The sequence below is a fragment of the Oncorhynchus keta genome, chromosome 10 (genome assembly GCF_023373465.1).
Source record: "Oncorhynchus keta strain PuntledgeMale-10-30-2019 chromosome 10, Oket_V2, whole genome shotgun sequence".
Lineage (NCBI taxonomy): Eukaryota > Metazoa > Chordata > Actinopteri > Salmoniformes > Salmonidae > Oncorhynchus > Oncorhynchus keta.
In genome coordinates this window covers 11,672,205-11,685,806 of record NC_068430.1, presented here as the reverse complement: position 1 = coordinate 11,685,806, position 13,602 = coordinate 11,672,205, and the positions used below count along the sequence as shown (strand labels likewise).

The window sequence follows — 13,602 nt, the reverse complement described above, 5'->3', positions numbered from 1 at the left end:
GGGGCAGAAGTCCATGAGTTGTTATGATTCTGGATGGCCAGGTAGCTACCAACAATGACAAGACACTGCCATGTAGGGAATGGTAAGTGACTTGTTTAATGTAGTTAAATCTTGTTCTTGATACTATATCTTGTTTTGGGGTGTTTTGGTTGATTTCTAATTAATGCTAATATGTTTTTAAAAATATGCTATAACCAACAACTGCAACAATGTATTTGATAGACAACAAGTGCTCATTGTGTAAATGTATTTATGTTTTCAATCAATTTTGGAGATAAAATATAGATTACATACTGTTAACAATCTTAGCCAACCCGGTCTGTCTTGCCCCATAGTTGCGCATGCGTAGGTTTTGTTGCTGGTTTTGTTGCTATACAACCAAGCCCTCTATAAAGACAGATGTGGTTATGAAACCCATGAGACATACTGTAACAGTATGGGGAACTAATGACAATGTCCTTTATTACGTATTCTTTATTAACATTGTGTGCCATTATATTTCGCCTCTTATAGCCTTCTAGCATAAAAATAAGGAGCATTTCTCAATCACACCAAATGGTCTTATACACTACCATGACCTTGACAATATGAATTGCAAGGGCAATCCAGTAAATAAACCATATGCTAGGCCATGATCGAATTAAAATTTTTCTCCATCTCTCTAGATGGCCGGCACCAAGCCGCACCAACACCCACCCCCCTCTTTTGTCCATTCGGATTGGTGAGCACAGAGGTCCGCCGGCGCATGTGACTTCACATGAAGTAGTATGCAGAGAGAGCGGAGCAGAGAATACACTCGCTGCTAATAACCAGATAGCCTATTGTATTGTAGCTGAGCGCACCGTCAATGAGTTCGGGACAGTTCGGTTCATTTGATTATTTTTCCTATTTTGAAAACCATTCTACCAAACAAACGTTTTGGCAAAGAAGACTGGATTTTACGCGAAAGCTTGCATGTGAAAAGAAGCTGAAAATCACAATTGAATGAGAGGAGAATGGGTCATATTTAAGCTGATTAATAGTTCGGGAAATGCGTTACCGTTATTATTTTCATTCCCTGACAGCTTTAACTGTTGATGACACCAGCCTCAGATATTTTATTTTTCAACTTTCTACTCTGACTAATGATGACGACTGGTGGTGAGGCGAGCTGAATTGGGAAACTGTGGACAAGGACCTCCGGCGCCAGTTTGACTCAATCACACTTTTACTGGACAAATTGTTCTTCCTCATTTTTAGGGAGTGGTTCACCAAGGTAACCGACTTTTCACTGACACCACAGGACGCATGATGTGTCCAAAACAAAGTCCATATTATGCTCAGTAAAGCAGTCTCCAAAAGGACTGCACAACCTTAGTGCAATGATATCTAGGGCAATATCCTCCTAGGACGGATCGAATAAGACAGAACGCCATGCGTAAACAAGAGTTCCAGTGGCTCCCCGAATTCCATAAAGGAATACTAGAACTTCTCCATCCTGTCTTTCTAAAGTACTAACAGAACCAGACAACCGGGCCGCCAGGCAACCGACAGGATGCCGTCTGGTCTGCCGCCTGCCCAAGCCCTCTACATCGGGATGGAGGTGATTATCGCCGTGTCCTCTGTGATCGGGAACGTGATGGTGGTCTGGGCGGTACGGATAAACCGTTCTCTGCGGGACACCACCTTCTGTTTCATAGTGTCTCTGGCTTTGGCGGATATTGCGGTGGGGGCTTTGGTCATCCCGTTGGCCATCACCATCAGCATCGGGCTCAAAACGCACTTCTACAGCTGCCTGCTGGTCGCATGCACCGTGCTGGTGCTCACGCAGAGTTCCATCCTCGCCCTGCTGGCCATCGCTATCGACCGTTACCTGAGAGTCAAAATACCCATGAGGTAAAAAATGAGAGAAAGAAAAGGGATAGCCTTTATATTGTGCTTTTCTTTTTGTCTCTGTTTGAAAGCTTTCGTTTTCCAAGGTCACCGGGTTTAACATCTGTCTCGTTTGTTTGTAGGCAATGGCATCTGAGATATTTTGTTATTTTGCTATTTTGTTGCTTGATTTCCTGAATAGGCTATTTATTATAGCTTAAACAATACAGCCTATTGGCAGTTTTGCCAGACAGGCACAGTCAGCTCTCTGAAAGAGATACTAACACAGAGATACTTCACCCACAGACAGACCATACAGACATTGTTATGTTCAATACATAGCCAGTCTCAGTTGAGGTCAAGTCCATGTTCATCATAGTCAAGGTGAGATGTGTGTAGCATACCTGATCTATTTGCCTTTGAGGGAATTTCATAGCTGTTGAATTCCACACCAGTTTTGAGGTATGCTCTCCTAAAGAGAGTTAAAACCTTACCATGTGTTGACCACCTAGTCATAGACTAGGCGCAACATAGTAAACGTAAATACAGGACACTCAAATTAGTATTATACTGTATGTTAAATTTGGTATGGTTACGCAACACAAAAGGTTACTTATGGGTGGTTAGTTGGGGTGAATGGGGAAGCATATGACGTGAACGTCTAGCAACCTGAAGGTTGCGTGTTCAAATCTCATCACGGGAAACTTTAGCATTTTTCCTAATTCGCAACTTTGCAACTACTTACTACTTTTGAGCTATTTTGCATGTTAGCTAACCGTTCCCCTAACCTTAACACTTTATCCTAACTCCTAATCCAAACCTTAACCATAACCTTAAACCATAGCCTAGCGCTAGCCACCTAGCTAACGTTAGCCACAATAAATTGGAATTCGTAACATATCATAGTTTTTAAAATTTGTAAAATATAATATAAATTCGTAACACATCATAAGAAATGGATAATCCACAAATAAATATATACAGTTCATTCGGAAAGTTTTCAGACCCCTTCCCCTTTTCCACATGTTGTTACATTACAGCCTTATTCTTAAATGGATTACATAAATGTTTTTCTCATCAATCTACACACAATAACCCATAATGACATCACAATACCCCATAATGACATCACAATAACCCATAATGACATCACAATACACCATAATGACATCACAATACACCATAATGACATCACAATAACCCATAATGACATCACAATACACCATAATGACATCACAATACACCATAATGACATCACAATACCCCATAATGACATCACAATACACCATAATGACATCACAATACACCATAATGACATCACAATACCCCATAATGACATCACAATACCCCATAATGACATCACAATAACATAATGACATCACAATACACCATAATGACATCATAATGACGTCACAATACTCCATAATGATGTCCCAATACCCCATAATGACGTCACAATACCCCATCATGACGTCACAATACCCCATAATGATGTCCCAATACACCATAATGACATCACAATACACCATAATGACATCACAATACACCATAATGACATCACAATACCCCATAATGACATCACAATACCCCATAATGACATCACAATAACCCATAATGACATCACAATACACCATAATGACATCACAATACCCCATAATGACATCACAATACACCATAATGACATCACAATACCCCATAATGACATCACAATACCCCATAATGACATCACAATAACCCATAATGACAAAGCGAAAACTGTTTTTAGAAATAAGTATTTAGACCCTTTGCTATCAGACTCGAAATTGTGCTCAGGTCCATCCTGTTTTCAGTGATCATCCTTGAGATATTTTTATACAACTTGATTGCAGTCCACCTGTGGTAAATTCAATTGAGTAGACATGATTTGGAAAGGCACACACCTGTTCTATATAAGGTCCCACAGTTGACAGTGCATGTCAGAGCAAAAATCCAAGCCATGAGGTCGAAGGAATTGTCAAGAAGAGCTCTGAGACAGGATTGTGTTGAGGCACAGATCTGAGGAAGGGTACCAAAAAATGTCTGCAGCATTTAAGGTCCCCAAGAACACAGTGACCTACATCATTCTAAAATGGAAGATGTTTGGAACCACCAAGTCTCTTTCTAAAGCTCGCCACCCAACCAAACTGACCAATCAGGAGAGTAAGGCCAGCGAGCTGACCAAGAACGTGATGGTCACTCTGGCAGAGCTCCAGAGTTCGTCTGTGGAGATGGAAGAACCTTCCAGAAGGACAACCATCTCTGCAGCACTCCACCAATTAGGCCTTTATGGTAGAGATGGACCATTGCTCAGTAAAAGGCACATGACAGCCTGCTTGGAGTTTTCCAAAAGGCACCTAAAGACTTTCAGACCATGAGAAACAAGATTATCTTGTCTGATGAACTCAAAATTAAACTCTTTGGCCTGAATGCCAAGTGTCACATCAGGAGGAAATGTGGCTCCATCCCTTTGGTGAAGCAGGGTGGTGGCAGCATCATGCTGTGAAGATGTTTTTCAGGGACTGGGAGATTAGTCAGCATCGAGGGAAAGATGAACAGAGCAAAGTACAGAGAGATCCTTGATGAAAACCTGCTCCACGGTGCTCAGACTGGGGCGAAGGTTCACCTTCCAACAGGACAACAACCCTAAGCACACAACCAAGACAATGCAGGATTGGCCCAGCCAGAGCCCGGCCTTGAACCCGATTTAACATCTCTGGGGAGATCTGAAAATAGCTGTGCAGCGACACTCCCCATCCAACCTGACAGAGCTTGAGCGGATCTACAGAGAAGAATGGGAGAAACCCCCCAAATACAGATGTGCCAAGCTTGTAGCATCATACCCAAGAAGACTAGAGGCTGTAATCGCTGCCAAAGGTGCTTCAACAAAGTACTGAATAAAGGGTCTGAATACTTATGTAGATGTATTATTTCAGTTTTTTGTCTTTAATACATTTGCATGACATGTCATTATGGGGTATTGGGATGTCATTATAAGGTAGTGTGATGTCATTATGGGGTATTGTGATGTCATTATGGGGTATTGTGTGTAGATTGACGAGGGGAAAAAACCGATTGAATCAATGTTAGAATAAGGCTGTAATGTAACAAAATGTGGAAAAAGTCAAGGGGTCTGAATACAATCCTAATGCACTGTACCAAACATATCATACTAATTGGAGTGTCCCGGATGTACATGTACTATTGTTACTTCTACCCGAGTCCAGGTTGCTCACACATGTCCAATAGCTTACACGTGTAGAAGTAACAGTCAGACAAAATAAGAAATTCATTAAATTATCACGACACGTTCCATGTTTAATTATCTCGTAGGCTACATGTAGGTGTTAGCAAGTCGGAATGTTCAGAACTCAATAGCCTCAGTGGCTTAGTTTGATAGGTTTAAGAAGGTTTTTTATTTCACCTTTATTTAACCAGGTAGGCAAGTTGAGAACAAGTTCTCATTTACAACTGTGACCTGGCCAAGATCATTTGATTTGAGTTTGACTGAATATTGAGGAAGATTCAATAGAGGAGAATTTGTGGAGAAGTTATTTTCTTAGTTGGTTTTCCAGGTTCGGGGGGAGATTAAATGGAATGTCTTGCTCACTTGAACGAGCAATAAATCAGACGCTGCAATCAACATAAGATTGTTTTGACAAGCTACATTTTTACAGAGCACTGAGCATTCATCTCAGACAGTAGCAGGGGTGATGACCAAATAACCAGTAGGAAAGAAAATACACAGAAAATATAGATTTACACATCTTGTAGGGTAGGTTAATCAATGTGTTTGGAGAAATATGAGAGGTTTAGAGATATGATAGAGAAATTATAGAGATATTATAGAGATATAATAAAGAAATGATAGATGTGATAGTGATATGATATATATATGATAGAGATATGATAGAGAAATGATAGAAAAATGATAGATATGATAGTGATATGATACATATATGATATATATATGATAATATGATAGTGATATGATAGAGATATTATAGAAAATGATAGATGTGATAGTGATATGATACATATGTGATATATATATGATAGAGATATGATAGTGATATGATATATATATGATAGAGATATGTTAGAAAAATGATAGATATGATAGAGATATGATATATATATGATAGAGATATGATAGAGATATGATAGAAAAATGATAGATATGATAGTGATATGATACATATATGATAGAGATATGATAGAGATATGATAGACAAATGATAGATGTGATAGAGAAATGATAGAGATATGATAGTGATATGATATATATATGATAGAGATATGATAGAGATATGATAGAGAAATGATAGAAAAATGATAGATATGATAGTGATATGATACATATGTGATATAGATATGATAGAGATATGATAGAAATATGATAGAAAAATGATAGATATGATATAAATATGATAGAGATGATAGAGAAATGATAGAGATATTATAGAAAAATTATTGATATGATATATTTATGATAGAGATATGATAGAGATATTATAGAAATATGATAGATATGATAGTGCGTGAAAAATGATAGATATGATAGTGATATGATACATATGTTATAGAGATATGATAGAGATATTATAGAAATATGATAGAAAAATGATAGATATGATAGCGATATGATATAAATATGATAGAGATATGATAGAGAAATGATAGATAAATGATAGATATGATAGAGATATGATAAAGATATGATAGAGATATGATATAGAAAAAACATACCACACACACTGGCATTCTTGTTCACTCGAGAATACTTAACGAACTGTCTCGTGCCAGAAACATTGGTATAAGTTACCCATTCATCCCCACTGGGCAAAAAAAATGGTTAAATCAACGTTGTTTCCACGTCATTTCAAACCAAAACATCTATGTGAATGTTGAATCAATGTGGGGAAATGATTGGATTTGAAAAAAGGTATCAACGTAAGGGCATTTCATATACATTTGAACCTAAATCCAGTGACATGTGTTGTTGATTTCACGTTGAATTCACGTTAGTTGACAACTCAACCAAATGTAAATCAAAACTAGACGTTGAACAGACGTTTGTGCTGAGTGGGATGCATTATAGATCAGGCAAGTACATCAGTATATTGTTATATAGTCAGTACAGATGATCTTTTATAACATCACCAATAACCTGGCTGCATTTGAGATCCTTTACAACAACAACAAAACAACATGTTTGTAAAAGGAAGCTACAGTTCCTTTGCCATTGAACGCACAAATGATCAATGTGATTATTGTGGTTGGTTGGCTGATCTGAACATGTCATGTCTCAGGCTGCCACGGACTCTGAATTTAACATAGGATGCATCCCAAATGACATCCTATTCCTTATGGGTCCTGGTCAAAAGTAGTCAATTATAATGGGGAATAGGGTGCCATTTGGGCCACTCCTCATTTATTAGAGTAGTTGATAGTGAAAGGGACCATTTAGTCAACAAAGGTTGCCAGAAACGTTTCCCTGCATATGAATGCACAGGGAAACATTAAACGTACAGATCAATGAAAGGAATTATTGAAGAGCTATTCCAAAAGCAACCTCTACTGTATCATTTATACGCACTTAAGGAAGATAGCCTAAGCACTCATTGACCGACTGCTTCTTAGGAGATTGATGGTCTGTGAATGTGTGTGTGTGTGTCCTCAGTGACATTATGAGACTGGTGTGTGTGTGCGTGTGAATACGCACATACTGTATGTGTGTGCGCTTGCGTATGTGTCTATGTTTGCGCCTGTGTGTGTGTGACATTGAGTGGCAGCGAGTGTTTTATATCCTGCCAGCCCTGTGGCAGATTACTCAGTGGGTTCTCCTTCCAGCTTCCTGTGAGAGACCATTTATCCTCAGAAGTGGATGCATCACACCACCCACTGTGTGTGTGTGTGTGTGTGTGTGTGTGTGTGTGTGTGTGTGTGTGTGTGTGTGTGTGTGTGTGTGTGTGTGTGTGTGTGTGTGTGTGTGTGTGTGTGTGTGTGTGTGTGTGTGTGTGTGTGAGAGAGAGAGAGAGAGAGAAAGAAAAAGCGAGAGGGAGGGAGAGTGTACGTGAGAGAGAGTATGTGTGAGAGAGGGAGAATGTGTGAGAGAGAGAGCATATGTGTGAAAGAGAGAGAGAGGGAGAGGAGAGAGTGTGTGTGAGAGAGAGAGCGAGAGAGAGGGAGCGAGAGAGAATGTGTGTCTGTGTGTGTGAGAGAAAGAGCGAGAGAGAATGTGTGTGTGTGTGTGAGAGAGCGAGAGAGAGGGAGCGAGAGAGAATGTGTGTGCGTGAGAGAGAGAGAGAGAGAGAGAGAGAGAGAGAGAGAGAGAGAGAGAGAGAGAGAGAGAGAGAGAGAGAGAGAGAGAGAGAGAGAGAGAGAGAGAGAGAGAGAGAGAGAGAGAGAGAGAGAGAGAGAGAATGTGTGAGAGAGAAAGAGACAGAGAGAGAGAGAGAGAGAGAGAGAGAGAGAATGTGTGAGAGAGAAAGAGACAGAGACAGAGAGAGGGAAAGAGATTGGAAGGGGAGAGAATGTGTAGAGAGAGTCAGTAGGGTTGGCAAAGAGACAGCAAATGAGTATGTGTTTCTGTGAGTGTGTGTTAAAGATGTGTGGGTATATGTAGGTTTGTCTTGAGATTATTTACTTGTTGTCTGAGGGTGTGTGTGTGTTGTACTTTCACACCTCAGAGAAGCAACTCCTTCAGCAAACTCACACTAACCAAAGATATATATGTCTAACAGCAATGCTTCCTCTGCTCTGGTGTGTGAGCAGAGCACATCAGTTCATTCCTCTTGTATCATGACTCAGCGATGACCTTCAAAAGGAGGAAAGAATCCCAGATTTGAATCATAAACTTGGATGTAATTCAGAAGTTTGACGGAGTTGTAGACAGTCTAGTGAGGTACCGACATACTGTACCGTGGATTGCAGAACACGGTGGACACAAGCCAATCGCAGTGATTCTTTTCTCGGAACATTAGTCAGTCAGCCAAGATTTGGAGCTTGTTGGATATACTCTCATATCCAGCAGCGGGGCGTGGATCAAAAAGCACAAGTAGCACAAGCACATCCATGCAAAAAGCACAAGCACATCCATGCAAAAAGCACAAGTAGCACAAGCACATCCATGCAAAAAGCACAAGCACATCCATGCAAAAAGCACAAGCACATCCATGCAAAAAGCACAAGCACATCCATGCAAAAAGCACAAGTAGCACAAGCACATCCATGCAAAAGCACAAGTAGCACAAGCACATCCATGCAAAAAGCACAAGCACATCCATGCAAAAAGCACAAGTAGCACAAGCACATCCATGCAAAAAGCACAAGTAGCACAAGCACATCCATGCAAAAAGCACAAGCACATCCATGCAAAAAGCACAAGTAGCACAAGCACATCCATGCAAAAAGCACAAGTAGCACAAGCACATCCATGCAAAAAGCACAAGTAGCACAAGCACATCCATGCAAAAAGCACAAGCACATCCATGGCTAATTTAGGAAATTGTCCATTTTAGCTAGCTAGCCACCGGAGGACAACACAAGGAGATGCAACAGTTTAAGTTGTTTCTGTCGATAACGTATGATCTTAATGCGATTTGATAGGAGTGACGCCAAAATCCAAGCTGGATCTAAAATATCATGTAAATGGGAACTAAAATATCATGTAAATGGGAACTAAAATATCATGTAAATGGGAACTAAAATGTCATGTAATGGGAACTAAAATATCATGTAAATGGGAACTAAAATATCATGTAAATGGGAACTAAAATATAATGTAAATGGGAACTAAAATATCATGTAAATGGGAACTAAAATATCATGTAAATGGGAACTAAAATATAATGTAAATGGGAACTAAAATATCATGTAAATGGGAACTAAAATATCATGTAAATGGGAACTAAAATATCATGTAAATGGGAACTAAAATATCATGTAAATGGGAACAAGAAAATGATGTAATGGGAACTAAAAGAGGTACAGCTCGGTCAGTATACACTAACACCTCACCCATTTTTTGTCTCCTGTCTCCATAGCTACAAGCGCGTGGTGACTCCGCGGCGCGCGGGTACAGCGGTAGTGGTGTGTTGGATGGTTGCCATCGTGGTCGGCTTGACGCCCATGCTGGGCTGGAACAACCTGCAGCGTCTCCGTGACAACGGATCCCTGGTGACCCCTGACCTCTTAGTGACGTGTCAGTTTGAGACCGTCATCAGCATGGACTACATGGTTTACTTCAACTTCTTCGGCTGGGTGCTGCCGCCCCTCATCCTCATGCTGCTCATCTATGCTGAGATCTTTTACATGATACACCGACAGCTCAACAAGAAGGTGACTGTCTACAATCTACAATAAATAGCCTTGTTAAAGATGACGCTCATTAGTTTATGTGGTTGGTTCATTGGTTTAACCAGGCTATAGAATCAGATGATCCACTGGCAGCTTGACAAGGAGCATAGCCTGGTCCCAGATCTGTTTGTTCGATCTTGACAACTCCTAGGGTCATTGTCACATGGCATTAACTAAAGGAGTTGAAAAGACAGCACAAACAGACCTGGGACCAGGATGAAGGTCACTATGAAGGTCACTTGTCTAGACTAGACTAGAGTCAGATGAATAGGACAGAATGAACTGAGTGTGTTTGATAAGCATAGCAGAGAGGTAGAAGGAGGTACGGGCATTATAGGGAGGTGGAGGGACTTGGAGGGAGGTGGAGGGAGGTAGAGGGAGGTAAAGGGAGGTAGAGGGAGGAAGACGGAGGTGGAGGGAGATAGAAGGAGGTGGAGGGCATTAGAGGGAGGTGGAGGGCATTAGAGGGAGGTGGAGGGAGGTAGAGGGAGGTGGAGGGAGGTAGAAGGAGGTGGGGGACATTAGAGGGAGGTGGAGGGACTTGGAGGGAGGTGGAGGGAGGTAGAAGGAGGTGGAGGGCATTAGAGGGAGGTGGAGGGAGGTAGAGGGAGGTAGAAGGAGGTGAAGGGCATTAGAGGGAGGTGGAGGACATTAGAGGGAGGTGGAGGGAGGGAGGGAGGTGGAGGGAGGTAGAAGGAGGTGGAGGGCATTAGAGGGAGGTGGAGGGACTTGGAGGGAGGTAGAGGGAGGGAGGTAGAAGGAGGTGGAGGGCATTAAAGGGAGATGGAGGGAGGTAGAGGGAGGTGGAGGGAGGTGGAGGGCATTAGAGGGAGGTGGAGGGAGGTGAAGGGCATTAGAGGGAGGTGGAGGGAGGTAGAGGGAGGTAGAAGGAGGTGGAGGGCATTAGAGGGAGGTGGAGGGACTTGGAGGGAGGTAGAGGGAGGGAGGTAGAAGGAGGTGGAGGGCATTAAAGGGAGGTGGAGGGCATTAGAGGGAGATGGAGGGAGGTAGAGGGAGGTGAAGGGCATTAGAGGGAGGTGGAGGGAGGTGAAGGGCATTAGAGGGAGGTAGAGGGAGGTGAAGGGCATTAGAGGGAGGTGGAGGGAGGTAGAGGGAGGTGGAGGGCATTAGAGGGAGGTAGAGGGAGGTGAAGGGCATTAGAGGGAGGTAGAGGGAGGTGGAGGGCATTAGAGGGAGGTAGAGGGAGGTGGAGGGCATTAGAGGGTGGTGGAGTGAGTTAGAGGGAGTTGATGGAGGGAGGAAGGAGGAGGCAGGTAGAGGGAGGTGGAAGGAAGTGGAGGAGTTTACATTTGATGTAGAAATCGGCAGTCCTGTGGCACACACCAGAAAGGTAACAGAACAGGTTATCCCCCTCAGGGCTGACAGCATAGACAGACATTATTGAGCAGAGGTGCTGATTGTCGGCTGAAATTACAGGTTTTTAAATCAAGTGGCAACTCACTCCACCCAGGACACACTGCTGTGCAAATGAAACACACTTAGAATACAATACAATGGAATAGAATAACTTAGTTTTTACCAGAGATAACATTGGTTAACTTGTAAGAATGCATTACAGAAATGTATAATGCTCTAAGGTTTTCCGAAAGACCAACCTCTGAATCTGAAGTCTAAATCGCCTTCCTCTTCTCGATCCTATCCCAGGTGACGGCGAGCCACACGGACCCAAGCCGTTACTATGGGAAGGAACTTAAACTAGCCAAGTCCCTGGCCCTGGTCCTCTTCCTGTTTGCCATCAGCTGGCTTCCTCTACACATCCTCAACTGTATCACGCTGTTCTGTCCGGACTGTAAAAAGCCCATATTCCTTATCTACATCGCCATCCTGCTCACGCACGGCAACTCTGCCGTCAACCCAATCGTCTACGCATTCCGCATCAAGAAATTCCGGAATGCGTTCCGTAAGATCTGGGAGCAGTATGTGCTGTGTAGGGACCCGGTGGGCAAGCTGCCCCAGAGAGGAAGTCAGAGGGGCCAGAGTGGAGTGGAGAGGAGGCTGAGGGCGAATGATGACGACGATGACGTCTGATCTGGTGATGAAGAGGTCGGGATGTGAAGACACTGGATTATTAGTTCAGACGGATGTACATGAGAACGGTTTCTATGTTGATTTGCCTGCTGGTTAGAGAAAGATGTGGAGGTGACGGGAGGGACCCTAACCTCAGTTTGACCCCACACAGTGAGGGTGTTCTTGAAAGGAATGTTACAGACTGAGTGTTGAAATGTTACCTCACACAAGGTGGACTGGATTGGCTGAACTATCCACCGGTGACTAGGTTCTGACACCATTGGTTGTCTGATCTCTCTTCATTCTCGAATGCAGCAGAATGTCGTCACTCCTATATGACATTATCTGACCTGACGTAAGACAATGCAACTAAACAGAACAATAGCATCATCAGGTCACCATGGTGATTAGGATTCCGAATTAAAAGGAATGGCGGAACTACTAACAATGACTAACCATCTCCTATTGGCTTAGGGAACAATCATGTCATATGGGCCAAAGGGCTTCCAGAAGGTACCGATAATAACTTTTTGAACTCAATCACTAAGTGTTCGTTAGTAGCACATAATGAACACTGCGCTACTTTTAAACATGACCCACATAGTCTCTGGTCAAAAGTAGTGCACCCTATGACTACAGTATCAGTGTCAGATGGTTGGAGGGCAGGGCTTCTCCATCTGTGAACTTTGAACTGAACTAAAAACACATGGCCTTTCTATACGGACAACCTCACATGATCGCAAAGCTAAATCTCTCTCTCATTCTGTATAAGGAAGAGAAAAAGCTCATTCCTCCGATACTGAAATGTTATATTCCATAACCTTACACACCACAGGGCACTGTGGGTCAGAAGCCGAGCCATATAGGCCTACTTTATATACATATACAGCTCTGGACAGAAGGACAAAGAGAGGGTTGTTTTGAAATTAAGAATTCATTTCCAAAAATGCGATATCCACCAATTTTTCACAGTTGTGTTTTTTCATCTAAAATGATTGCTTATGGGTACCTTCATGTGTCTGTGTGTGTGTGTGTGTGTGTGTGTGTGTGTGTGTGTGTGTGTGTGTGTGTGTGTGTGTGTGTGTGTGTGTGTGTGTGTGTGTGTGTGTGTGTGTGTGTGTGTGTGTGTGTGTGTGTGTGTGTGTGACATCAGATTTTTAATTCATAGATTTTAGATGTGAATTAAATTGTGTGTTTTTTTTTCAAAACACTATATATCCATTGTTTAGCTGGAATGGAATGTTTGTATCCTGTATATTTGACTGTGACATGTGTTGTCTCGCCTAATTAGCTTAATATGAATGCACTAACTGTAAATCACTCTGGAGCATCTGCAAAATAATTAAA

General features: G+C 42.1%; 1 protein-coding gene across 1 annotated transcript; it reads left to right on the top strand.

Annotated features, from left to right (window-relative positions):
- Positions 1-762: 762 nt before the first annotated feature.
- Positions 763-13,069, top strand: LOC118374412 (adenosine receptor A1-like). Its single transcript, XM_035760824.2, has 3 exons — positions 763-1,875; positions 9,915-10,209; positions 11,893-13,069. Exons 1-3 carry the CDS (start codon positions 1,535-1,537, stop codon positions 12,274-12,276), a joined length of 1,020 nt encoding a protein of 339 aa, XP_035616717.1. The 5' UTR covers positions 763-1,534; the 3' UTR covers positions 12,277-13,069.
- The last annotated feature ends 533 nt before the right edge of the window (positions 13,070-13,602 follow it).